This window comes from Triturus cristatus, chromosome 8 (genome assembly GCF_964204655.1).
Source record: "Triturus cristatus chromosome 8, aTriCri1.1, whole genome shotgun sequence".
Lineage (NCBI taxonomy): Eukaryota > Metazoa > Chordata > Amphibia > Caudata > Salamandridae > Triturus > Triturus cristatus.
The window spans coordinates 365,741,889-365,768,792 of NC_140591.1; the positions used below are offsets into that span (position 1 = coordinate 365,741,889).

General features: G+C 43.8%; 1 protein-coding gene across 3 annotated transcripts in view; it reads right to left on the reverse strand.

Moving 5' to 3' along the window:
* Positions 1-26,904, reverse strand: part of DCLK1 (doublecortin like kinase 1) — a 1,175,807-nt gene that overhangs the window by 274,148 nt on the left and 874,755 nt on the right. For all 3 annotated transcript variants that reach the window (XM_085621707.1, XM_085621706.1, XM_085621708.1), the window contains exon 6: positions 20,752-20,846. In XM_085621707.1, coding sequence (XP_085477833.1) covers positions 20,752-20,846 — 95 coding nt within the window. The remainder of the gene's footprint in view (positions 1-20,751; positions 20,847-26,904) is intronic.

Below are 26,904 nucleotides of genomic sequence, written 5' to 3' on the forward strand. Positions count from 1 at the left end.
TTATGCCCTTCTTTTCCTTGCCCCTAGTCTCTCCGCCCCTGCATTTCATCAACGCCCTCCACTCGTTTAACACTTGCTCAGAGTGCCTTCAACCCAGTGGTTAATTAGTAAACAAATACGTGTTGGGGCTGTCGTGAGGAGGCAGCCTGCACCAGCTCATTTCTCCCATTAGTGCCACCTAACCATGAAAGTGGGGAGGGGGTATGGCATAATGGCCAGAACTGCCGACTTCAGAGCTGGGGAACTAGGTTCGAGCCGTGGCGTCGGCTCAACATTCTGTGATTCCGGGCAAATCATTTAATCTCCCCATAAATTAATGTGTCCTTAACTGATTTGATGATTAAGTGCTGAGCACCGGAACCCAACGGCTCAAGTTAAGCACTGATTACACCCCGCCGAAAAGGGAATACTGTGTGAAAAACTGCCTAGCAAATCCTACTTGGCACAGTTAATCCCTATTCCATGGGCTTCAACTTGTATTTGCAAAATACTGGAAGAGATTTACCACAAATGCAGGTAAATCACAGGTGCGGAATTTGCACCCCGCCAGTACCCTACAAGTTGTAATCTTGGCCTGTGGCATTGCCAGCATCAGGCGTATGCTCTGCATCTGATGGGGCATGTGATCCGTCCTCAAAATGTTAACCGGATGGACTATAAGCTATCTTCTGTACGTGCCATCAGTGGGGCCAAGTAATTATTAGTGAAGATCTGCACCGGACAAGCCTTGAAAAAGAGGCCAGGGATGCAACCTTGTTTTTATAAGGCCACCTTTGAAGCTGAGCATGCAGTTATCCTTCTACAACACGTTAAGATATTTAAGGAAGAATCCTGGTGACAGCCAGTGCAAAAGATCAAAGGGTGACATGAGAATTTATTTTAGTTTTTATTTTGAATGGACCTCCTGTGATTTTTTAAATATGATTGTGCTTTTTGCGGGTATGTTCTTTATGTTCCTCGAAAGAAGTGCCGGTGTTTCCTCTGTGCTAGATATTTCCTTAAAAGTCATTAAAATAATATTATTCTCTACATTTTTTTAAATATTTCTCTGTTAAGCACAATTTTATTAGTACTAGGGGAAGTGTTCAGTTCCCTGCCCTCAGTTATGTAATGTCTACCAATCTTTACTGCTAACAACTCTTCTTACTCCACAGAATATACTGTCCTAGACTCACTGCTAAGTAAATGTTTTATGGCCTCTGTCCCTTTTCTTCTGAAGATACTAAGCCCATCTTTGACCCAAGAAAATTAACCTTATTCTTAAATTAGGAGAAATGATTACCTTACATAGAAAATTAGATTTAAAAATAAAAAAAAGCTCAGATGGGATAAGCTTGCAAATGTTGCCCTCTTAGCTCATGTCGGTGTCGGTGAACCTCCTCCCGTTGTTCAGGCCTCCAGAGATAAAAATATTTCTGAGCCCAACTTTTAGAACTTGCAGTGCTATATCTTCATTTCTGGCTCTCAAATGCCCCCAAAATGTAGGGTTTGCTTAACTCTACTTCCAGTCAAGATCACAGCCAAATGTTTATTTCCAACTTGCCTTGCAGATTCTTCTCCCAAAGATGCCCATGGCACTTTTCCCCTTGTGGATCCTCAAGAGCTAAGCTTTACTGGCAATTAGAGCAACTTCAGGCTCACACATTCACAGAAAAGCAGAAATAGCACTATTCAGTCCTTTTGCAGGCGAGGAAGAATTTTCCAATAAGCATCCTCCATTATCCGCTCTTCGTTCCAGAAGCACTCTGAGTTGTGAGCGAAGGGAGATTGGCCCATTAATGTCTGTCTGAAAACTCAAAATAACCATAGTACAATTTCCACACAATCGCCTCCTGCCTTTCTCAACAATGTGGCCCAGTTTCTGTAGTTTACTGTAAAAATCTATCCCACTGTGCCTTATTCCCCAGCTTGGCAAGATTGTGCTAGGGAAGCTTGTCTAGGTTCCCTCTTCCTGTCTTCTAGCTCCACCCATAGCCCACCTTTTGTATCCTTTTCATGATCAAGGTGAATCAAACCATTAGAGTCACTCCTGTCCTACTTCTCTCATGAAGAAAGAACTCTGGTCGTCTTTAAAACCTTCCATCTTCAAAAATATATTCACGCCCTCTGTGATGTCCAGATACTAAAACAGGAGGCCGGACGCTATTTGTGGGAGCTGCTGAAAAGTGTCAACCATCATCTCTGAGGAGGTTGCCATAACCAAAGGCAGTGACAGGTGATTAGCCTTTTGTCTAAATAGGGCTTTGATGAGTGATATTCTGCTTCTGGCAAACAGCTGTCACACAGGAGTGGGCTGAGGCTCAGGAAGGTCACTGTCCTGGCAGAGGTTCAAACTTGGTACTCATTCACAACTCTCCTAGGTGGCAAAAGTGTGCATCAGAAATGAATCAATGTTTGGCCAGGCAGGGAAGCAAATGATAGCCACCAGGCGTAATACTGGCTTCTAAAAAGGCAGAAATAGAACATCATTTTCAAAAGTCATTTTAGTCACGTAAAAAATAACAAGCATTTGCAATGCAATCGGTCTCGCCTTTGGGACCTTATATGTATGTAGCTATGCAGCACATTAGCTTGGGTGCTGAAACATCTACTGTTCTTTAACATGGAGGGAAAGTAGGCACCAAAAAGCGTGACACACCAGGTATGGGAACACAGGGAGAGAAATATTGCCTTTCAGCAGAAAATGGTATAGTCCAAAGCTCTGTTTTTAATATAAATTCAGGGCCTTCGGTGGTCATATCACTGAAAATACAAGAGTTTAAAAAAATATTATTGTCTACGGGTGCTCGTGGAAGACTATTTCTATTGACTGGAATCTAGAGAATGCTAAAGTGATTCTGGTATTTTACTGACCTCTGCTGGTCGTTTTCTATCAAGAAAGTTAAACAGAGGCAGATGCCAGAATTTTTTTTTTTTATAGTAAGTCCCTCAGCAGAAAGTAATTCTGGTACTTTACTGACCTCTACTGGTCGTTTTCTATCAAACCAGTTAAATGGAGGCAGTCGAACAGAAAAAAAGTCCCAAAGCGGAGGCAGACAAGTCCTAGGGCTGATCTCCAGAGCCCACAAAGTACATACACATGTAAGTATATACTAAAGTATATACAAGAGTTCTTGAATGCTAGACCTAAAAATCCATGTTGACTGTTTTTTATTTTTGCTAATTAGTTAATGGTGCACAGATGGTGCTTCTATTGTTTTCAAAGCCAAAATTAGAAGAATGACTCATTTAATACTACACGCATTTACCAAAATAAGCTCCAGCCTAGCTCGTAGCATGGCCCTGAAGTCCACCTCTATTGACATGTATGTGTGAGTTCAGCTTAGAAGCTTAAATATTAACACTATACTGCAGAGCCTCACTGATGCAAGGAACAGTGACAGTTGACTTACCTAATGTCAAATTTAGCACTCTAGTAACAAATATGGTTGTCTTTTTCAGTTCCAACACTGAGGCCTGGCCTGCTTCTCTAAACGTGTGCAATGTTTTGTTTCACGTACAAGTGTGAAAAGCCCCCCTGTGAAAGGCAGTGCTGATTTTCTTGGGGTAGCTTCTATGGCTTGGGGTTGAAGGCTTATCTTGGCCTTTGGCTGATACTAGGATTTACAGGCCCAAGGAAGTCTTGCTAAGCAATTTAGACTGTAATGCGAGACAGCAATGCTTGTGGGTGAGGACGTAGCAGCTACTGCTATGGTTCGCATATTGGAACAGAGCAAGCAACTCTGGTAAGGCAAGCCGATTGTGTGCGCTCCTTGTGAGCCCCTTGCTTACAGTCTCTTTTTTTTTTGTCCTGCCATATTAATCAAATGAGCAACATATCTCCACTCCACCCCTGAATGAGGGGATCAGAACAATTTATTTTTACATTTTTTCAGCCGCGGTCCATGCAGGTAACAGCGGTGGGGCCACGTGGGGGGGGGGGGGGGGGGATTTAGGTATTTCGAGGACAAATGCTGAGGGAAAATTAACTAAATAATGAATTTCCCCTCTGCATCATCCCTCAAAATCACCCCACGCGGCCCCACCGCTGTTACCTGCATGGACCGTGGCTGCATTTTTTATTGCCTTTCAATAATCAAAACCATTTTCGAAAGTCTTAATGTTTTGTATCAGGTAGGCAAAAGTATTTTGGGTTAAACTGTGAGAACTTTAAGCGAACAACTAAAGAGATACTAAAATGTTTTTCTTTTAATTCTATGTATTTAAAAGTAGGGCTTTGTTCCTAGAACCATTTGACTGTTTTGCATGTTTAACAGTTTATGTACTTTAAATGATTAGCTACAACACAAATGCCCTACGTGGTGTTTATGGTGTATGTGTATTTAAGCTTTTCGTCCTCTTTTTCTGTGACTAATTGATAATTTTGTGTTCTGTAAACATGGCAAGCACAGCTGATATTTCAGCCTAGCCACAATTTACTTTCTGTGACAACACCCCAAAATACTACTGTATACAAAAAGTGATAGATGGAATGCTTGATTAATCTCAGCCACTGGTAATAACTCAAGCCGCATCCCAGGTAATTATTTCGCACACCATACCACCTCAGTTTGGACCATGTCATATGCAAATCATTCTTGACCCTGCTCAAGGGGGGACTGCCCAGCCAAAACTGCAAGAACAAGTCCTCCCTGAACTGGAACACAAGCAAACTAGGACACGGTGGCCCTAATGAGGGTTCATCAGACAGGTAAAGCTTGATTCTAGCGATACAGTGTGCATGGGTCCCACATCTGGGCATACCCTTCCCACCTAGGGTGACACATCTACTAAGATCTCCTCAATCACTGGTGCACTTTGGGTCTGCCTAGCACCAACGCAGGCACCCTTGCACCATGGTGCAAGGGTGCCTTTGTTACAGGAAGATTGATTTTGTTCAGGAATGGTTACCTTTGTGCACAAAACAATGCTTGAAGGCTTTTTCCTCTTTCTTTGTGTGCTGCAGAATGCAGCACACATAGAAAGAGGAAGTAGAGAGGATAAATAAAGATATTACGCCTCGTTATGCCTGGTTCAAGGAGTCATAGCATTTTGGCACAATCCCACGTTTATTCACCATAGCAAATCTGGGATTGATTCACAATCCATGGACGGATGCAGAAGAACACCCATGCTCCACACATGGAATGCCCCCATGATTCAAAGTAATGCAAGGCACAACTATGAGTTGCTTGGCTTTGTAAATCACATATAACATTTTGCATTGTGGCTGCGCCAACAAAGTGGCGCATCCATGATGCAAAATGTTAGCAAATCTAGACTATAGTGTTTTGCCAATCACAACAAGGCAGTTTGATGATTGGGCTGGAAGACAACTTCCCAATGCTTTGGATGTTCTCGTTCTGTAGCAAAATGCTCCACTCAGGAGCAGACATTCCATGCTGGTCACCCTCCCTTCTCTCAAAGTGTAGGCTCAGTTGTCAGACATCTTCTGTGCGGCTGCCTCATCCTTGAGGTGTGGATTAATTGGCCACTTACTTCCAGATCACCAGATGCATGTGGAGAGAGTCAGCATGTTTCAGTGAAGGCGACAGAGCCCTGTCAAACTGGGTCACTGCATCCCAGCATGCTCAAGAACCTGAGTAGGGAGCCCCCTGGCTTGCCATCTACCAACTTCAGGTATGCAGTTGAAAAGTGGCAGCCTCCACCAGGGGTCTCCAACCTTTCTGTAATAAGAGCTACTTATGTTTAATGAAACTTAACAGAGCTACTATTATTAGTGTAATAGTGACAACATCAGACAACATTACATTAGTGCCACCATATGCAAGATAACTACCAATGATCACCTCCGCGCATTAGGCAGAGTCGTCAGCAGCAATGTAAAAAAGGCTTTTCAATCTGGAATGCCTCTACATGGATAACTACCATAGCTGCGATGTCACGAGCACCAAAGTAATAACATTTGTAAAAGGTGTCCCTAGTTCCACATGATTTATCACTCAAATATCAGCTGTAAATATATTTTGGAAATAGAGCAACTTTTATCCAAATAGCAGCTTATGAGTTCTGAAAATAAATACAGTTTTGTCCCGAATATTTACTCTCAGTTTTGATATCTATAGACAAACAGACAGACAGATGGACAGACAGACAGACGGAGAGATAGACAGAGAGAGAGAGACAGAAAGACAGACAGACAGAGAGATAGACAGAAAGACAGACAGAGAGATAGACAGACAGAGAGAGACAGAAAGACAGACAGACAGAGAGATAGACAGAGAGAGAGAGATAGACAGAGAGATAGAGAGACAGACAGACAGAGAGATAGACAGAGAGATAGACAGAGAGAGAGAGACAGACAGACAGAGAGATAGACAGAGAGATAGACAGAGAGAGAGAGACAGAGAGATAGACAGAGAGATAGACAGAGAGATAGACAGAGAGAGAGAGACAGAAAGACAGACAGACAGAGAGAGATAGACAGAAAGACAGACAGAGAGATAGACCGAGAGAGATAGACAGAGAGAGAGAGACAGAAAGACAGACAGACAGACAGACAGAGAGATAGATAGAGAGAGATAGACAGAGAGAGAGAGAGAGAGAGACAGAAAGACAGACAGACAGAGAGATAGACAGAGAGAGATAGACAGAGAGAGACAGAAAGACAGACAGAGAGATAGACAGAGAGAGAGAGAGACAGACAGACAGACAGAGAGACAGACAGAGAGAGAGAGACAGAAAGACAGACAGAGACAGAAAGACAGACAGAGAGATAGACAGAGAGATAGACAGAGAGATAGACAGACAGACAGACAGACAGACAGACAGACAGACAGACAGACAGACAGACAGATAGATAGATAGATAGATAGATAGATAGATAGATAGATAGATAGATAGATAGATAGATAGATAGATAGATAGATAGATAGATAGATAGATAGATAGATAGATAGATAGATAGATAGATAGATAGATAGATAGATAGATAGATAGATAGATAGATAGATAGATAGATATTCAACCAAAGAAAAGCTTCTAATTTAGAAGGCTGGGGTGCATACAGGAGAGCTACTGACAGGTAGTTGGAGAGCTACCAGTAGCTCACCAGTTACTTGTAGGAGAAGCCTGCTCCAGACAGTGGATCACGTGGGCCCGACAATTACTTTTTTCCAGCAGCGATAGCACTGGTTTGCCTAAGTTGACCCTGGTCCAACACTCAGGCCCAAAGTGCTAAAAGCAACAAAATGCGAAGAGGTGTGAGAGTGATAGTCACCCGTGCAGGGTTCCCAGTACACCCTGAGCAAGATCTAACTCAGGCCATATCTTATTGTCTTCTTCAGAAAAAAGGGAGAGGCAAAAAATGACTTGGGATTTCACACTTGGTGGATTGCATTATGCAGAGGATGTTAATGTGTGCTTCCCAAATGAAGGAACAATTCGATGCCAGAGGCATGTGAGTGTGCAAGGCCTTCTCGTGACATGAGACTGCTGGACTCATTGGGTACATACAGAGTGTGCAGGTTGGAGATTGTGTTGTAACAAGTGTGTGGGCGTCCATGCAGTGTTCATGGAGTATAGTAAGCGTCAAATGCTATAATTTGGCATACACAGCTTTGCAGGGTGCTCGGGTGAATACGGGAACTTAATTCTAAAACTTCACCTATGGCCATTCAGGGCTCAGTGTGCACGGAATGAAATGCGTGTGCTTTGAAAGCACTTTCAGTGCATTCAATTGTGGCATTCACTATGAACCGATAGCCTGAAAACCAGAGGTGGCTCCTCTGTAATGGCAGAGGAGTGTCACCCCCCTGGGCAGTCAGTCAGCGGTCTAGTGAAAAATAAAATGACCACTGACAGACTGAGCCGATGCCAGCAGTGTAGGGAAAGGCGGAGCCGGGCATAGTAGGGAGGAGTGGTAGGCACACTTTGAGTGTGAATGTCTGTTTGGCCGACCGTCTTAGGCTGGCCAAACAGACACGTGCACTTCGGTTTCTCCAACCCACCTGTGTTGCACAGCCGGTTGGAAAAACCTCACTGGCTCCTAGGCATTGTCTGAGCGGCAAACCACGCCACTCAGACCATTCATGGTGCTGCTCTCATGCTAGGTATAGCATGACAGGAGCACCGGGATTGGGTAGGGAGACTGTGTCCCAGTGCAGGTTGGGAGGAAAACCGGAGAAGAGGACCGAGGCAAGCTTTTTTTTATTATTAGTCTTCTCCCTAATCCCCCATCTCGCCCCCCACTTTAGTACTGCGGCAGCTGCGACTGAGGAAAACCAACTTCAGAACTGCAAGAAATCAAAAAGCAGGAGTGCTGTTACCATGTGTTCTGCTACAAGAATGAGCAATTCTGCCCAGAAAACTGCCAAGCACAGTGGTAGTGCTGTCATAGGGTATACTACCAGACATGGGCAGTGCTGCTCTGGTCTATGACTAAGACAGAGGGAGCATGCACAGAGCCCAGCGGATAACCGCAGATCATCGTCTCGGGGACTGTCCAGCAACTGCAGATTGCTGCCCCGTCACTGATTGTAAATTGCAGACCCTGCCAGGCACATGGAATTAAACACTGAGAAGCCTGTTGTGCATTCTGAGATTGCTACCTGCAACACTGCCAAGCGCATGAGAGGTAATGTTAGGCCTACATGCAGTGCTAACAGGGCTCTGCCAAGCACATTGAGACAAGTCTGCCACTGGCCAGTATGGGAATGATCTTTATAAACGATGCACAGCAAGATGAGGGTGCTTATGGAGGATTTGCAGGAAGGAGGCAAAGAACCATAGCCGTGGCTACCGATGGCGAATGTTTCTTCTACTCTGGATCCACATGTGGCACTCAGTGCCCTGGCCAGGGTAACATCAAACCCTGCACACATGATCTAGATTTCACAACGCTTCTCCATTGCCAACACTGTAAGTGCAGTAACTGACTATAGTGGCAGACTGATGATAGTGAACACTACCAGACTGTCTGCACACTGTTGCTAGCATCCCTTGCACTACAGCAGGGTGCTCCAAAGTCGGTCCTGGAGGGCCGGATCCATGCCAGATTTCTAGCTTATCCACATTTAGATACATGTAGTTATCTTCAAAATCTGGCATGGATCCGGCCCTCCAGAACCAACTTTGGAGAACCCTGCACTACAGCAAACTGCGTGCCTGTCATCAACTTGAACCTGTTCCATCCGGAGATGTTCTTGTGAACCCTGCTGACACTCCTCTCCAAGCCTTTCTGTGTTTTTTCCTATGATAGTTTGCTTGCAGGAACTTGAAAGGCAATCATTCGAATTTTAGAAGCAACACTACTATTCACAGAGTGCAAATGCGCGATGGCTTAAAAGACTAGTCTGAGCCAATATGCTATGCTTGACAAGAACACGCATGACAGCTTTATCACTTTAAAATTCAATTTGCATTTAGAGCAGAGATAAGTGTTATTTTAAGGGGTTTCACACTTGCATTTACAAATGTTGCAGACCCATTGTTCTGAATACCACAGTACCCCCTGGCCAGTAGCGGTCCGTGGAGGGAGTTCCGTGGGGCGGTGAGGCGGGGCGGGGCGGGGGAGGGGCAGGATGGGGAAACGTAAACACCGGAATATGGATGAACGGAGGTAAGTACACATTTAAATAAATAAAACGAATTCCTTTGCGTGCGCTGCATCGCAAAATGCGATGCAGCGCGCGCAACGAAATTCGTTTTATTTATTTAAATGTGTACTTACCTCCGTTCATCCATATTCCGGTGTGCAGATTTCCCCACCTTGTCCCTCCCCCGCCCTGCCTCACCGCCCCACGGAACTCCCTCCACGGACCGCTACTGCCCCTGGCACAGCAGTTACAGAGTAAAATGCACTCATTGCTGATAGTCCATGCTTCAGAGGAGATGTTGAGCTGGGATTAGACCTACATATTTATACATCAGCTTCCTGCTTCTGGAAATTCACTTTGTGTCCAGTGCATCTCAGTAGGTGGGTGACCTTTCTGATCTGTACCCTCAAGCGTCTGCCCTCAGGCTGAAAGTGGGGCATTCTGAAGTAATTCATCAAATACTTTTACTGGGCATTTCATTATATAGGATCATCAAAACGACTTGAGTCTACAAGTGAAGTTGGATAAAAAAAAACATGTAGGACTTCAAAAGGTTAACCTCAAGGAACATGCTGAAAATCAAATCAAGATTCCATGTTACCTACACTGTGGATTACAGCACAGGCAGGTGCTTTGGAATGACCTATGTATGGAGGATGTGTAGAGGCTCGATGGGCAGACCCAATGTGTATTAGTTCCCACTCTTGAATTTACTGTAACAGAAAGGACAATTTAATGCTAATGCTTGCTCGGGTTGCTGTCTACATCTGTGTTGTCAGGAGTGGACACCAGTCTCCATAGTCTGTCCTTTTATTGTAAAACCTGATTTATTCTACATGTAGTAGTCCTTCTTTGTTATGTTATGTTAAAGAGTTTATAAAGCGCTCAACTCACCCTGGGGCATTTCGGCGCTGCCTAATAGACTAACATCCTGGACAGAAAAGCGAAGGGAACAAAGTGAATAGTTCAGAACAGGAAGGCTTTCAACTTTTTCCTAAAAAGTTCGTACTTAGGAATTGATCGCAGAGTCTGGCGAAGCTGATTCCAATATTTTGGAGCAAGATATAAAAAAGCTCTGCCTCCCGTCCGATTAAGACGGAAACGTGGAACCTGGAGGAGGCCCTGCAAACTAGATCTGAGACTCCTTGATGGACAAAAATTAAAAAGTTTTTTTTGTAGATAGAGAGGACCTCTGTTGTTCAGGGCGTTGTAGGTGAGACAGCAAATCTTGAAAAAGGATCTCTTCTTCACCGTTAACCAGTGTAATTCTCTGAGCAATGGCAGAGAGGGGGAGCCTGCTGGTTGATTTAAGATCATTCTCGCTGCTGTATTCTGAACCACCTGCAACTTAGCTAGGTGGGTCTCACCTACTTCTGCCAGCAGTGCATTTCCGTAATCCAACCGGCTAGTTACCAAAGCTTGAACTAGAGTCCTACGACAACAAGTAGGCATGTATGGAAGGATTTTTCTCAGAAGACGGAGGCTATAATAGCATGAGGAGGATGTGGTCGCGATATGGTCTTTCATGGACAACAGCCGATCAATTCTATGCCCAAATTTTTAACTGAAAGTTTAGGGATGGGGGCGGAGCCCAATTGGGCAGGTCACCAATCATCGGACCACACATCAGTTGCTTTCCCCAGCAGCATGATTTCTGATTTATCTCGATTCAGCTGCAGGTAATTGGTCGTCATCCAGTCATAAATCATCTTCATGCCATTAGCAAAGCGAACTTTCTCACTCAGTAAGTTTTCCCCAATGGTGAACATAAGCTGCGTATCATCTGCATAAGAGATGATCTCGAAGCCTAACTGTTCAACTATCCTCGCCAGAGGGGTCATGTAGATATTGAAGAGGGTAGGACTCAGGCAGGAGCCCTGTGGAACACCCCTCTTCAAAGGCATTTTGGGCGAGGAAAAAGGACCCAGAATGACAGTTTGGGTTCTGTCGACCAAAAACTGTTGTCGCTACTTCAGGGCAGTCCCTCTTATACCACCGGAAGCTAATCTCTCTGCCAGCTTTATATGCGAGATGGTATCAAAAGCTGTTCGTCTAAGCGAATCCGTCACTGCCAATACGGCTGTTTCCGTACTATAACCTTTCCGGAAACCTAATTGTGAGGGGGCCAGAATTTCATTTTGTTCCAAATAAGAGCAAAGTTGCCTATTTATGATGCTTTCCAGCAGTTTTCCCAGAAGTGGTAGTAGGGAAATAGGCCGGTAGTTTGCAAGGATTGACGGATCCGCTGAAAGTTTTTTCAGTATAGGGCGGACAAATGCCTCTTTCCAGACTGTAGGAATAGTACCCGTTGTTATGGAACAGTTGAAAATATCTCTAATTGCCGGGGCACAACTTGTGGCTAAAAGGGCCATAGTTTTTGGAGGACACAGATCATTAGGAGACCCAGATTTCGCTTTGGAAAGGCCTTTTATGACTTCTTCAATGGTGGTCAATTCAAAGTCCTCCAAAAGGCCATTCACTGCCTGAGCTCCGTCATTCATTTTAGGCATCAGATCCAAGATTGTAGAAGTTTCCGGAGGGAAACTTTTGTAAATTTTGGATATCTTGTCCTGAAAAAAAGATGCCAAGGAGGTACAAAGATCCTGAGATTCTATGAGTGGCTGAGCGCAAGCTCTAGGAGATGAAAAATCTTTGACTATGAAGAACAGGACTTTCGAAGAGTTACTGGCTTGTTCTAGCTGCTTAATGATGAAGGAGCGTCTCGCTGCTTTTAAGTTTAGATAAGTAGCCAAAGACTGTCTATACAGAAGTCTATTTTGATGTTCCCTATTTGCCCGCCAAGTTCTCTCAAGGCACCTACATTTGGCTTTTTCCATCCTGAGCTCCTCTGTATACCAAGCAGTCGAAATTCGTCGTATAGCCGAGCTCCGTTTACTTGGTATAGTTACATCAAAAGCAAATTGAAGAGCAGAGTTAAAAGCTTCTCATTTTTTGGAAGCCTCAGTTAGGTTAATTCCCACGTCAGGAGAATAAGCCTTGTTAAAAGTTTCTAGGGTAAGATTCCGCCAGACCCTATATTGTCCCAATGTTTTTCTTTTTTGTAATTCCCCCTTTTTTTCCCCAGTCTGGTTAAAGGTAAAAGAGATCATTGAATGGTCCGTCCAAGTCAGGAATTTGAATGAATCACCTATAGTACCACACTTCATAATAACTTGCATCAGAGAGGGCCAGGACTAAACCATGGTGTCCCGATGACATGGAACGAAATGGCAACCATATAGAGGAGGCGCGTGGCACCATTTCAGTTTTACACAAAGCCATTTTGCATGCTGGGACTATTATGATAACATTCGAAATGTTCATAACCATCAAAACTATGAGTCCCACAATGTAAAGTGTTGTTGACAAGAAAGTCTGGACTGGATGCCAGGAAGTGGCATGGGATCACTTGTTCTGGACTGGAAAAAATACTGCCAGTAAATAAAATGACCTCATCACATATACTATAACATTAACTGTTGTGTTGTCATTTTGATTTTACTTACACCGAGTGACCTTGTAACTTAGTACAGAAAAGATAAGCCATGATCCTTACAACAATGCTAGTCTGTGTATCTAAGAGGCGTTTACACTGTTATAAAGCATGCACAAGCTGGAGAAATTAAATTGGTAATAGGCAGAATCGTAAACAAGAACTGGGAAGGCCAGTAGGTCGAGCATTTAACTGCAAATGTCTCTTCATTGAAGGTTGTCTTTGAGTGGTATTCTGGCTGAGTGAATAGCTGAATGCAGGAATGAGCCAATGGGTGGGGATCATTTGTGTGTGCAAGGATATGACATTATCAGTGCAGCAGTCAATAGGGTGCATCTAAATGCCTGGCTTAGCAGGGATTTAAACTGTATTCTTGTTTTTCCTGGATGTATCTTTATTTTACATTTGGAAATACTGCTGGGATGCAAACATGCATTGACTTCAATTATGATTTGCCATGGATGTTAAACTTTCATAGGGTGCTTAACAATAGTAACCACCATTGGTGTAATGCTTGCACTGACATAATGCTATCAATTTGTTGGACATTCATATATGTCTATGATCATTTAAAGAATTTAATGTATTATGGTCAATCTTAAAATAGTAAGACCTACTAGCTTTGCCAGTGCTTGCTTGCCAGGCTCTGCTGCTCCTTTCCTCATGCCCCTCAGTTATAAATAAATAGGTCAAGTCACCAGCAGAGGAAGATCTTGGTGAATAAACAGAAAGACACGTCACGGGCATGTGGAGGCAGCTAGGTGGTGTCATTCACAGCCCCAGTAATGTTGCTGGCACCCTTGCCTGCTACGCTGCAAAATCGTGATTTAACTCTCTATTAATTAAATATATATTTAGCTTTTACTAGTTTTATTATATTTGTGTGCATGCCTGTAATCAATCACCGTTTAGCAACAGCCAGTTAAGTTTGTTTAATAAACACACACATTGCCCCAGCTGCACATTTAAAAATCATGTGATCTCACTTCCTGTGATGTCATGGTTCAATGGTCATGTGACGCCATCTTCGCTACCCCTACTAGTCCGGGCCCCTTGATATACCTCCATAAAAAAAGTTGTTGTCAGGAGATTTTCATTTTTGATTTGTGTTGTTGTATGATTAAAAAAGTAATTTAACTGGGTAGACCTTGCTAATTAGCGCCCAGTTTTCTGGATGACATTTTTAAAAATGGCGGATTTGTTGCAGTGATGATGTAATATTTCAGGAACCATGAGAACTATATACCTCATTTTGGTGTGAAAACATAGATATTGGGGGTCAAGTAGTTATAGAGACAGTAAAATAAGTCCTCAGTGCAACCCTTCCACCTATTAACAAAATGACGGCAATATAATGATGTGTTTTAGCCACCATATTGGCAACTTATTTTAATATTGGTTTTGTTTCAGGTTTTCCGTTGATTCAAAATTCATAAACATGAGCGATGCAAGTGGTAGCAGAGGATTTCTACCTCCAGTCACAGTGTTGCTAACTACAAGATCTGAGGACTCCTTCAATAAAAAATAAATGTCTCTTATGCCAAACTAATCCGAAAGAAAAGCTAACATCAACTGTGGCTGGACAGAAGAGAGTTTGAGATGCTGCAGAAATAAGGCAATAAGAAGTTCACAAAAGTTAGAAACTGATGGGTGAAGAGGATAAAATATGGAGAAGTGTGGCTCAATGATTAGAGCGGCAGACCCTGATGCAGAGGTCTAGCCCGGGACCAGGGTTCAATTCCCCGCCTCGGCGGGTCTTGGGCTCAAAACTTCCACTGACCTGATAATTCTCGCCTCGGTGCCTATTCCAATCATAGAGTCCCACTCTGCAACTCTGGGCAATAGCTTGCTTAATCTCCACAACGGCCCCCACAACGCTAAGGATGCCTGGCCTCCACCTTGGGGGTGCCCAGGAGTGGACGCCTCACAGGGAAAGCCAGGATGGGTTCCACAGCGGTATTCGTACAAGCGCCTTGTGGGTGAGTAGTGTGCTATACAAGTATCAAATTTACATTTTACATTTACATTTTATCATTGTAACAGCAAGTGCTACATATCATATTCAATGGAAAAAAGCCTGGAAACAATTTGTCAAAAATAGAAGAATCCAGTGAATCACAGCAAGAATCCGAATCTTCTGAGAAAGCGACAACAACCAAACCCAATGCCCATCCACTTAAAAGACCGATGGCTAACCTCATCCAAGTCCAACGTCTACTCAGAAAGCAGAGGATCTTCAATGCGTTATCTGTGGTTTAGCCAGAACAATGGCCAAAGGGATTGACGAAATAACAAAATAAAGAGTATGTGAGTCTCAAAGAGTAAACATGTTTTTATCTGCAGTTAGTTTCTTCCAAGATGAAGTTTTCTGCCGAGTAGCTGATCTAAACAGTGAGGTGAATGTATTTGCAGCAGATCGGTATGCCCACCCGAATTGCATGCAAGCATACATTCGAAAATATTAATGTACAATGAGCTCCCAGCAGCAACATAACCCCAACCTTCAGTTAAGTTTGCACTCTTTGAAAAAGCAAATGGAGTTTTAAAGCACCTCTTGAGTGCTAGCTTTGGGTTCACACTCAATGGGATGAGAGAAATAATGGTCAACAGTGATTAAACTGCATTGATCCATAATAATGAAATTAAGATTTTTCTGGCGAGAATGTACAATGACAGAATTCGTTTTAGGCAGTCTAACAAATTTAATGAGCCAGTAATGTTGTTCTCAGCTGATTTCACTCCTGAAATTCTTGTTGCCAAAATAAGATAACAGGATGCAGTATAATCTGCAGGAACCATTTTAAGAAATGTCCTGAAAGAGTTAGATTTTGGACTTAATGACAAATTTTGTGATGCCTCAGAGCTCCGCAAATCGTGGGAGTCAACAAGAATGCATGAAGTTCTCTTAACGTTTTTTACATCATTGTTTAATATCAGCAAAACTGTTACAAACTAAAGTTCTTGAGTTCGGAACAGAAGGCAACAACACTGATGATGGCTTTGACGATATAAGCACAGGATTGGAAGACAATCTCATGAACCGACAGGCTTATGCTGTACAAATGTACTGTCGTTTCCAAATCATGTTTTATGAATTACATCACGGTAAAAAGAAAACTCCGCTACACATGATAGAAAGATGTACTAAGACAAGTGAGAATATTCATAATAATTAGGAGCAAACCTGATATTGAATCCAGTATTTATTTCGCACATTTAGGTATGTGAAACACGACTCTTTCACTTCTTTTATCAGCTATCCAGTACAATTTGATGATCTTTATCCAATGAGGAGCGTTTTCCACATGACAAAAGTTGCGTTGAGGTGTGCAGGAAGTTATCTCAGTGGATGTGGCATAGACGTGCACTTATTGAGGCTGAAATCTTTAGAAGCATACCTTCCCAGCCAGTATTGAATGGAATTCATTATTTTTGTTCGTTACACGGTATGCTCATCATATCTGAGGCTATAGAAACATTACATTGGAATGCTTTCTGGAACAAGAATGAGAAATTAGATTTTGCAAATATCATCTCAGAAGTAAACAAGGCAGAGGGTGCACTTCATTCAAAAGACATAATGCAAAGCCAGGCAATGTTCAACACACTCAGTTCAGAACCAGAAAACTTGAAAACCAAGTTGTAGAGTTTGTCAAAGAATGTGAAGAAAAATCAGAACTTTGCAAGTACTGGGGAAATGTTTTACACAAAATTGATATAGTGAAAAATATGTTTCATGCTGATCGAGAAGGTGATACGGAGCTGCACGTGAAGATGGTGGAGTCACTAATTACTGTGTTTTGCAAATTCAATTCCATAAACTAACTGAGATATGGGTCCTGGTGGAAAGAGTGAAGAAGCTAGAGATGGAAAACCATATCTCTACACAAAATTCATCCAAAGACATTTTGTGGTGAAAGACAGAGAGGGAAGGTCATTGCTGTGGCTACAGATATGAAACTGGAAGAGACGATCCAGAGACCACAGAAAAGCTCCAAGGGAATTGTTGGTCTGACACATAAAAGTGAATATGTTGCTCAATGGCAGTTAGTTTACCATGAAGTCCTTTCTATTTGCAATGTTTTCAGCAAGATGACAAATTCAAAAAATATTGAACCATTGTAAAACTGTTCCTCACCACGAACTTGTGAGAAAGAGAGGGGAACGTTTTAATAAACATGTTGACAGCCTTCATCATTTCATGAAGCAGCAAGGAAACCCCGTTGAAATGACTGAGCCTGTGTGACTACACAACTTCGAGACTGAACAATATGTGGATAATGATATAAAGACACATCTACTAGTCGTTCTTAAACATGGATCGAAACTATATACAGAACTGATGCAGGAGAGATTTGTATTGAAAGAGAAAAAGCGGTTTGACAATCACTAAAGCTAAACTTCCATACTTTAATTGCCATAGTAAGAATTTCATCTAATCAGCCACTGCAAAATAGGTTACAAAAACACAACTTTTGCAAGCACATAGAGAGATGGATGTAGCATACGAAAGGGGTGAACGTATCAAAGACATTCTGTTCCATGATCTTCCTCTAACAAACGCATTATTTGATGGAGATGCTGCAACCAAACCAGTGAAGTACAAACTCGAACAAGAGCTGAAAAAAAAAAACATTAATCTGAAGAATTTCAATTAAAAAAGGTGTCCTCATTGAAAACTGGTGTTGTAGTGAACTATATGTCACAATTGCGAATGGTCAGGATTTCATCCATGCAAAACTTCAGAGAGGTCGGTCAGACTGTTCTACAGATATTAAAGTCAGTGTGCACCTTGCTAGAACTGCACATTGTCTTTGACAGTTATCTTGAACTATCTGTCAAAGAATGTGAGAGAATCAGACAAATGTCTACAAGTGGAACAACTGACCTTGCCTGCATCAAGAATTCGACACCTATACCTGTGCAACCTGATAAATTCTGCTCATCGAACAAGATGAACATTGCTGATGCTTCAATGAGCACTGAATTTCCAATTATTGAAAGCGGAAGGATTGTCAATGAAGAGTTGGTGCCTGCAGAGATATATTCAAAAGGTACGGGGCATATTGATCAAGAATGTAACCGCTTCGGTGCTCATGACGAGCCCAGCTCGTCATGAGGCACAGTGGAGCTGTGCTCATGACGAGCTGGGCTCGTCATAACCGCCGCGGCCCGCCCACGCGCGGTTGATTCCCTGCCTGTGCGGGAGAATCAATCAGTGGGCGGGGTCGTGACGAGCTCAGCTTGTCATGAGCACAGCGCCACCTCCGCCCGCACCGCTGGAGAATTACTCCCGCGTGGAAGGGGTTAACAGCGAATTGAGGAAGCTGACCTTCGTGTTGAGCCACACGTTGAGTGGACTGTTCGAAATGTTTCCACTCGAGTCATTGTACTGTCAAATGACACAGATGTTATTATTGTGCTACTTAGATTTGTTGTAATGTTCATAAGTCAAGGATTGTCAGAGTTATGGATGCGTTATAGAACATGGGAGAAAACACACTTAATCCTGCTTTAAATTCTGTACAAGAAACTTGACCCAGAGATGCCACATGTTCTTATCAAGCCAAATATTCTTACTGGTGATGACACTATGAGCAAAACTGGAACACAGCTTGCAGCTTTAACTGCTGAACCTGTGAAGTTTCTAAAAGGATTTGCTGAGCCAGAAAAAGAATGTGACTTTAAAGGCGAAGTCAAATAACCTTGTGTGTGTGTGGAAAACGAGTTCTGACTATCACACATTTGATGATGTTCGGTACAGTGAGTTCAAGAGATCACTCCTGCTAAGTGCGTTTCCACTGACGTCATATTCTGTGAGTGGACACATTAAAAGAGCTTTCTGCTTGACCAGAATATGTGTAAATGTATTGAATCATGCATAAGTAGAGAAAGATCTGTGTGATTTGCGTTGGGAAGATATTATTGGGATTCTAAAACCTATGAAATTTCTAAAGCCTCTACCCACAGACCTTACACTTACATGTACTTGCAACATGTGCTACAAAAAGATGTACCTGTCGATATGCTCTTCTCAAATGTTCAACATTCTGCAAATGTACCACGAGCGATTGTTGAAACAAATAAATAAAGTGAACTATGAAGATGTGTCTAAAACAGGAGTGATAAACATTTTTTTTCCATCTTCAGATCATAAACATTGTTTGGTGTGTATATATAAAAGGATTAAAAACATGATTTTTAGTTTCATTTCTATATATGTCTCTTCTGCCTCTAGTATGGCCGCCATTTTGGAAAATGGTGTACAGGTTGCTCTGAGGAGCTATTTTCTGTCTCTATAAGACAACTTGAGTCCCAAAACCTATGTTTTCATACCAAAATGAAATATTTAGGTCTCATGGCTCCTGAAATATTACCCCAAAGGAAATGATGGACGGAGTGTTGGACATTGCAAGCACTCACCCCCAGTCAACTGATCTGGGTTTAATCCATCACCGTTCTTTAGCCCACTTTGCCACCCCAGTTCAGACATGGCCGGTCCAGGGAAGGCATGGCTTGGCAGTTCGGGCTGGACTGTTCCCATGAGGCACAGGGTCAGACTGATTTGCATATGGCCATGTCTGAACTGGGGTGGCAGAGTGGGCTAAAGAACGGTGATGAATCAAACCCAGATCTGTTGACTGAGTGTGAGTGTTTGATTGGTTCTGATGCTCCGTCCATCACCACCCCCTTTTGTACCGCTTTGTTCGCCATAAGTTGGCAGGGTATCTCAGACGTGAGTCCCTTGCTCACTTTGCCACTGGATTCAAGCAAGCCTGGCTGAAGACGGCTGAAATGCCAGAAACCGGTCCTAGGAAGCGTGTTTCCGGTCCAGGGGAAGGCATGGCTTGGCAGTTCGGGCTGGACTGTTCCCATGAGGCACAGGGTCAGACTGATTTGCATATGGCCATGTCTGAACTGGGGTGGCAGAGTGGGCTAAAGAACGGTGATGGATCAAACCCAGATCTGTTGACTGGGTGTGAGTGTTTGATTGGTTCTGATGCTCCGTCCATCACCACCCCCTTTTGTACCGTCCTGAAATATTACACCATCACTTCAACACATCTGCTATTTTTTTAAACGTTGGGTAGAAAAATTCAGCCCGGATCAACAATGTCTACCCAAGCTAAATGACTTCTCTAATGACCCAAAAACACAAATCAAAAATGAAAATCTCTGGACAGAAAATTTTTATTGCGGTATATCAGGGGCTGGGATTATGTGGTTTGGTGAAATAACATCACCTGGAAGACTTTACTTTGTGTGCAGTATCTCTGGTAATTTGATTGCAAAGTGTTGTCAGAAGTTGCAAATGTATGTGTTACATATTAAGTAGAGCACCTGAAGGAGGGAAAACTGGGGGAAAGACCTGACACCATGTCATTTGTGGAGAGGCTCTGTTATTAAAATTATTTCACATTGTTTCTTTACGTCATAATCTTCGCATATCTATCAATGGCAGGAAAGTTAAGTAACTTAAGGAATAGGTAATGCAATGTGTGTCACCTCATGGCTACAGGCATCTTTCCAAGGTCAATAAATGATGACATTAGGGACAGACAGACAGACAGATAGCTAGCTAGCTAGACAGACAGACACAGTCAGTCGTGGCACCATGTGACTTTTAACCCTTAAGTTAGGCGACAAGTAATACAGACTCTGCCTGGAGTCACCTGGCTGGCATTGTCATCCCCCGTCTCCAGGGGCGGGAACAGTCCTTACCCGTTGCTTGCGCAGACTTCCGGGGCTGGTTGGAGACGGGCTGGGAGACTTTCCAGAGCGAGGCGTAGACAGCTGGCTGCCTGGGGTTCCATTGACTAGAAGGAGAGGAAGAGACACAGCACTTGTCAGACGCTGCATCGGTATGGCAACAGCAAAGCGCATTCTGTACCAGAGCACACGTCTTATCAACAGAGCAGGCTTGCACCCCCATCCCCTCACGCCTGTGCACTTGCATACTATGGCACAGGCACCGGGGTCGTGACACAATCCTTGTATTTTGTTGCAATATCTGTCAGATAGGTGCCTAGCGCGTTCAAAGAAATAGCGCCAAGGTAACATGTGAAAATGAATCAGCGCACTGTCATCGTTTCTCAAGTACAGCGAACCACGCACAGAACATGCTTGGTGGTTGGTTCCCAAACAAAGAACCAGTGCAGTGTGCATGCAGCGTTGTGCCGGCTTCCCTGACAGCTGCACGGATTCCTGTCAGGGGCTGTGGAACGGAATAAGGCATGGAAATAAATGTATTGCTATACTGTGTATGGTCCTACAGTACACGCGCCCGTGTGTGCATCGCGCCATCCATTACTTGTGTGTGCACGGGGGTGGCGATTGTGAATTGCGCGAGCCCCCATTTCCCCCCTACAAGCACACTTTTAATAGATTACAGTACCTACCTGCTTTAACAAGTCATACTCCTGGTCTATAGCCCAGTCCGCTTCAAAGCACCTTCAATTACCTCCCATTTACAACTGGATTTCCTTTAATTAAAATCTTCCCCAAGCCCCTGGTAACAAGATGCACCACTAAAAGTCTGACTACGAACAAACACACCAGTCCCCCCCCCCCCCCCCCCCACTCCCTCTAGTGGGCGACAGTACAGGACAAAGGCTTGACTTGGCACAATTTAAGAAACACAAACACCGGTGCCGAAATATCACTCTTTACCAAACATTTCTAGATATGTGTGTGAACCTAAAACCAGCCACTGAAACAGACGGTCTCACCACCATTTCTACATCTTCAGAACGGTTTTTATTGGTGAGGTGAACCATTAGACTTGAATATAGCGCTCAGAAGCCTCCGCAGCTAAAGTACGCTGCAGACAGGTACTAAGGCATGGTCACACTGGGCTTTGATACACGATAGACCCCAGACACAGCTGTGCGCTTCTTCAGAAAGAACTAACTCTTGCGCTCCCGGAGGGCAGGTGCGCGCCGGCCAGCAGCAGCCTTGGTGCGCCTTGAACTTACCTTCAATGAGTTCTAACATTGGGCAGGTGGCCGTGCTCCGCCGGGCAGCGCGTGAAGCGGCAGCGTCCCTTCCCCGGTCTCAGGCACAATATGAAAAGTGTGGGGAAGAGGGGCGGGAGGACGGCAGGGGCTGCTGGCGGAGTGAGGTGAATGAGATGCGGGGGGCTCATAGGCAGATGCCTTCTCTGCGTAAGCCTGACGTCTGCCGCGCGGCAGTGGGAGGTGCAGGTGCGGGCTCCGGGCTACATCAAAGGTGTCAATGGGATGCGAGGGGCTGCGGCTCCCGCGCTCCGCCAAAGCCCCCCTCTCTGGTTCCGCCGAGCCCCCAAGTCTAACAGCTCCCCAGCCTGCCGTGCTCTGAATCACAATGAAGTGGCCCTTGGGGGCGGGAAGGGACACTAGGTAAAGTGACTCATCTGAAAATCAAAATGACAATACCCCCAGCAAAGTCTCCGATGACGCCGGAGCTTTATTGGCTGATAAACGCCTGTGAGCGATAAAAAAAAAGTGGGGAAAAAACGACCGGTGTGCGCATTTATTCAATTTCGTGATACATGCTGAGGAGAACTGCTGTGATTGTTCTTAAAAGATGAATTCGTGAATAATATTGAGGCGCACCATTTCAAAATATGAGGTATGCACCCCTTTTTGCAATGCAATAATTTATATGTGGTTATGTTAACTGCAACGTTACAGTAAGAGCACACGTTATAAAAAAAAAAAGTGGGGGGGGGGGGGGGGGGCTAGCCAAGCTAGGCAGTAGCAAGTGACATCATGGTACCTGCTATCTCAGTACGAGACATCACAGGGCGCGACATCACACTTGGCATTACAGGAAGTGGCATCACAACCCATGACCTCACAAGAAGTGACATTAGATCTTAAGACCTCACACATATGTTTAGCAGGTCTAGCATGAGTATTTGAGCGCATTAAAATATTTAACAAATGAGATTTTTTGACCGCTTTGAACCAAAACAGTGAAGTAAACTGGCACAAAGTCTAAGCCTTAACTTACACTTTTATTTCTAAAGTCCTGCCACAAAGAAATTGGCAGTAAGGAGAAATGTGCCAGTAAATCTGGTCTGCTTAATTGGTTGCAAAGTCAGTATTTTAGCATATCTTATGGGGTTAAGGCACATGCAGAGATGAAATGAAATTATAATTTATAGAGCTCTTTACTACCCTTTGGAGTCTTGGGAGAGCTTTGTGTGCTGGAGGCTAACATTTGTTGGAGAGGTCTATGTTTTGTCTAGTCCCAGTTTTGAATCAAAGTAGAGGGTTAACATGTCTCCTGCAAAGCACATTAAATAACACACAGATGACATATTTTGTATTATTTTATGAAAATGGGTAAGTGGGTTAGAGCTTTTAACACAGAGATCTTTTTGTGACTTGCAGCTCCTAAACTGCAATCCTCCTAATATAACACAGTGACCTATGAAGGACATATTGCTCCTACCCATGCAACCCTCCCTGCCTTATGTAACACATCCTGTACATTGATTTACACATATAATATTTTTTGTCAATGCATAATGTGTACGGGTGATGTAAAGCTCTCTGACACCCTGCGCTGGGATGAGTAAGATTATTGCGCTATAAAAGAAATAAAACAAAATAGTGGTGTTTAAACTGTGATTTGTGTAAACACTGAGACAGACCAACACATCTGACATTCATACAGTGAATGCATATCTCTTATATACAGGAACTGGACAAAGTTAAAAGCGCGCGCCTCTTAAGTATCTGTGGGGTGATGACAATCTGTGCGCTTTTGTTTCCACTCCATAGCGTTTGCTTCTACATATGACGCTCCAGATAGCTCCCAGCGAGGATACTCCAACAAAAGGAGGCCTGATGGCGTCCACCCTGTGAATAGAGTGCGTAGACGCCGTCTACTCACGTGAACCCGCGACTCGTGCTCTGGTTACAGTGTACTCCCTGGCCCCTCAGCTGGAGTGTACAGCTTGCACTGATTGCCTGAACCCTTCTGACAGCTTTTTTCTCTGAGACCGTAGAGACTCAGTTACTTCATCAGCAGGAAGACCTTGCTATTTACTGAAAACCGCCTTGAAAAAGCCCAAGGCCAATGGGCCACTAGGGCGAAACACGTGTCGGCTTGTTTGCTTTTTCTTTCGCAATTTATACCTGCATTGTCTACTAGTAATAAAAACATCACAAGCAATTTCAATTTGAGCAAAGTTCTTGATGTTGATTTTCCACTGACGTGGACCAATTAAGAAGGCACCACCCTCCACCATTTCTCAACTATTCCCAGTGTCTAGTTATCCATCTATTCATTCTTTACCCAGGCAAACATAATTTGATATCCCTCAGGTTCCTGCCATTTCACTGCTTCTGAGAATGAAGAATCAGTTGGGTGCTCCCCTTCCATAAGAATGTATGACGATACATACGCGATCATTTAGATCGCGGTACATTACATCGCGGTTTTTACAACACAAGTCGTTACAACGACTTGCTCTGGAGGGCGCTGGACTTAGGAATAGAATGATTTACTATTCCAACTCCAGCCTACGTAACAGTAGGGAAGGTGTTGGAATAGTTGATCACACTATTCCTTAGTCTAGAGCGCCATCCAGCACAAGTCGTTGTAATGACTTGCGTTGTAATGACAGCAAAGTAAATGTATTGCAGTTTTTTGACTGCGTTGTAAAGGTCGTTTTCCCTTCCATAACTGTCTATGCCAGTAGTTTTATGGTGGGTGTCAGCTTGCCTGTTAAACCAAAACCCTTACAGCACTGAAATCATTTATGTTATGCAGATTTACAGAGCGCACTATGACCCGGGAGGGTATCCTGGCACCGAGCAGGAATGAGCCTAGCCAACCCTGGGGCCTATTAGTCCTACTCAAAAAGCCTGGTTTCAGCATCTTGCGGAATTCAAGAAGTGAGGAGGAGGTTGTGGTGTGTAATGGAAGGTCATTCCATTGCTTTAGGAGTGATGTAGGAGAAGTTTGGCCTGGTCCAAAGCCAAGTTGGGTAGGATCTAAGAGATTATTGGAGTCAAGATATTGGATTAGCTCACGGTTTACCGATTTTTCTAAGATTTGAGCTATTATTGGCAGGCATGATATTGGCCGGTAATTCTTTACCTCAGTGGGGTCTAGAGCAGGCTTTTTCAGAATAGGTCTAATGCACGCCTTCTTTCAAGGCACAGGAAAAATCCCTGAGTTGATTATCTCGTTTAGAAGTGGGGTTAGGTGAGCACTGATCTTTTCTGAGACCAGATGTTGGGTGGCAGGGGGACAGGGGTCATTAGGAGAACCAGACTTGGTCAATAGTCGCAGATTGTTCACTTTCTCAGTGGTTATTGTCGAGAAACTGGTCAATTTGTTATGGGTTAGATTCTCGTCGATAGTTAGAGTGTTAATTTTAGTTGAGTCGAGTGCTGTTTTGAGGAAATCCTCATAGATTGATTGCACTTTGGTTTGAAAAAGTTAGCAATATTATTACAGAAATTTTGATCAGGTGTAAACTGATTGACCTGCTGCCGTTTAGGCAGAGCCTTGACTGTCTGGAAGAGATCCTCAGAGGAGTTCTTTCCCGGGCGAATTTTTTTGTTGATCCTAGCATAGAGGGTGTTCCCATAGTCCAGCTTGCTTGTGATGAAGGCGTGCATGATGGTTTTCCGGGTCTTGGTTAGGTGCCATTTGCAAATCTGCCTCAGTATCTTCAGGGCACGGAAACAGGAGGCTGTGAAGGCATTGACTTGGTTGGTCAGGCCGCGTTTTCTGCAGATGACGATCCCGAGAATCTTGGGGTGGTGATGGTTGACAGTCCTAGCTCTGTTGTCTACCAGGTGGAGTCCCACTGTAAAGTGATTTTCCCAAAGATCATTTTTTCAGTCTTGTCAGTGTTCAGCTTTAGACAGTAGGTCTATAATCCAGTGGGCACTTTCAGTCATGCAGGTATTGAACTTGATCCGAATACTGGGCTTCTTGTCCATAAGGGAAAGGATGAAGTACGTGTTGTCAGTGTAGGAGAGGACGTTGATGTCATGAGAGCAGATGATGCTGCTAGAAGGATAGTGTAAGTGTTGAAGAGAGTCAGGCTCAGGAAGGATCCTCACAGAACTCTCAAGAAGATGGGGTGGGAGACTGTGTCAATTGCTGCGGAGAGGTCCAGGAGGATGTGGGCCGCCGTGTCTCCTCTGTCCAGAGTCATGCGGATGTCATCCATGGCGGCAATAAGGGCAGTTTCTGTGCTGTGGTTGGGTCTGAAACCAAACTGAGTAGTGTTGAGGACTTGGTGGTCACTGAGGTATTCAGTGAGGAGTCTGTTGTTGATTTTCATCAAGTCTTTGCCTGGGAAGGGTAGCAGGGAGCTTGGTTTTAGTTGACGAGCGTTGAAGGGTCTGTGGAGAGTTTCTTCAGCCATGGGAGGGCAGTTGTGTGTTTTTAACCATCTGGGAAGGTCACAGAAGAGGTGGATGAAATCAGAATGGGTGTTAGCATGGCTCGGAGGGATTGCACTCCGCTGGAGTTGGCGATGTAGGAGCAGGGGTCCAATGAGGCTCCTAAGTGGATAGATTTCATGGTGGCGTCAGTTTTATATGGGGTGATGACGGACCATGTATTGGTCCTTTGGATAGGAATGGGAGGCATTTGGTGAGGTCTGTCAGGCCGGTTGTGGGTTAAGATACTTAGCCCTTTGACCTATGTTTATGGGTAAGAGCCCCAAACCTTCAAAGGCCACGGGAAAGCTGGGATTTTTATGCTGACCTTGGAAGACCAAATCTCAGCTTTCAGGAAGGCTTCCTTTTTCAACATAAAACCTACACTGAGCTATGTCTGTTTTTTGTTTCCATCACTGCCTGAACATATTTGGCTCGTTTGTTAGGCCTGGCATTAGAAAAGAACTTTTTATTTTACAAA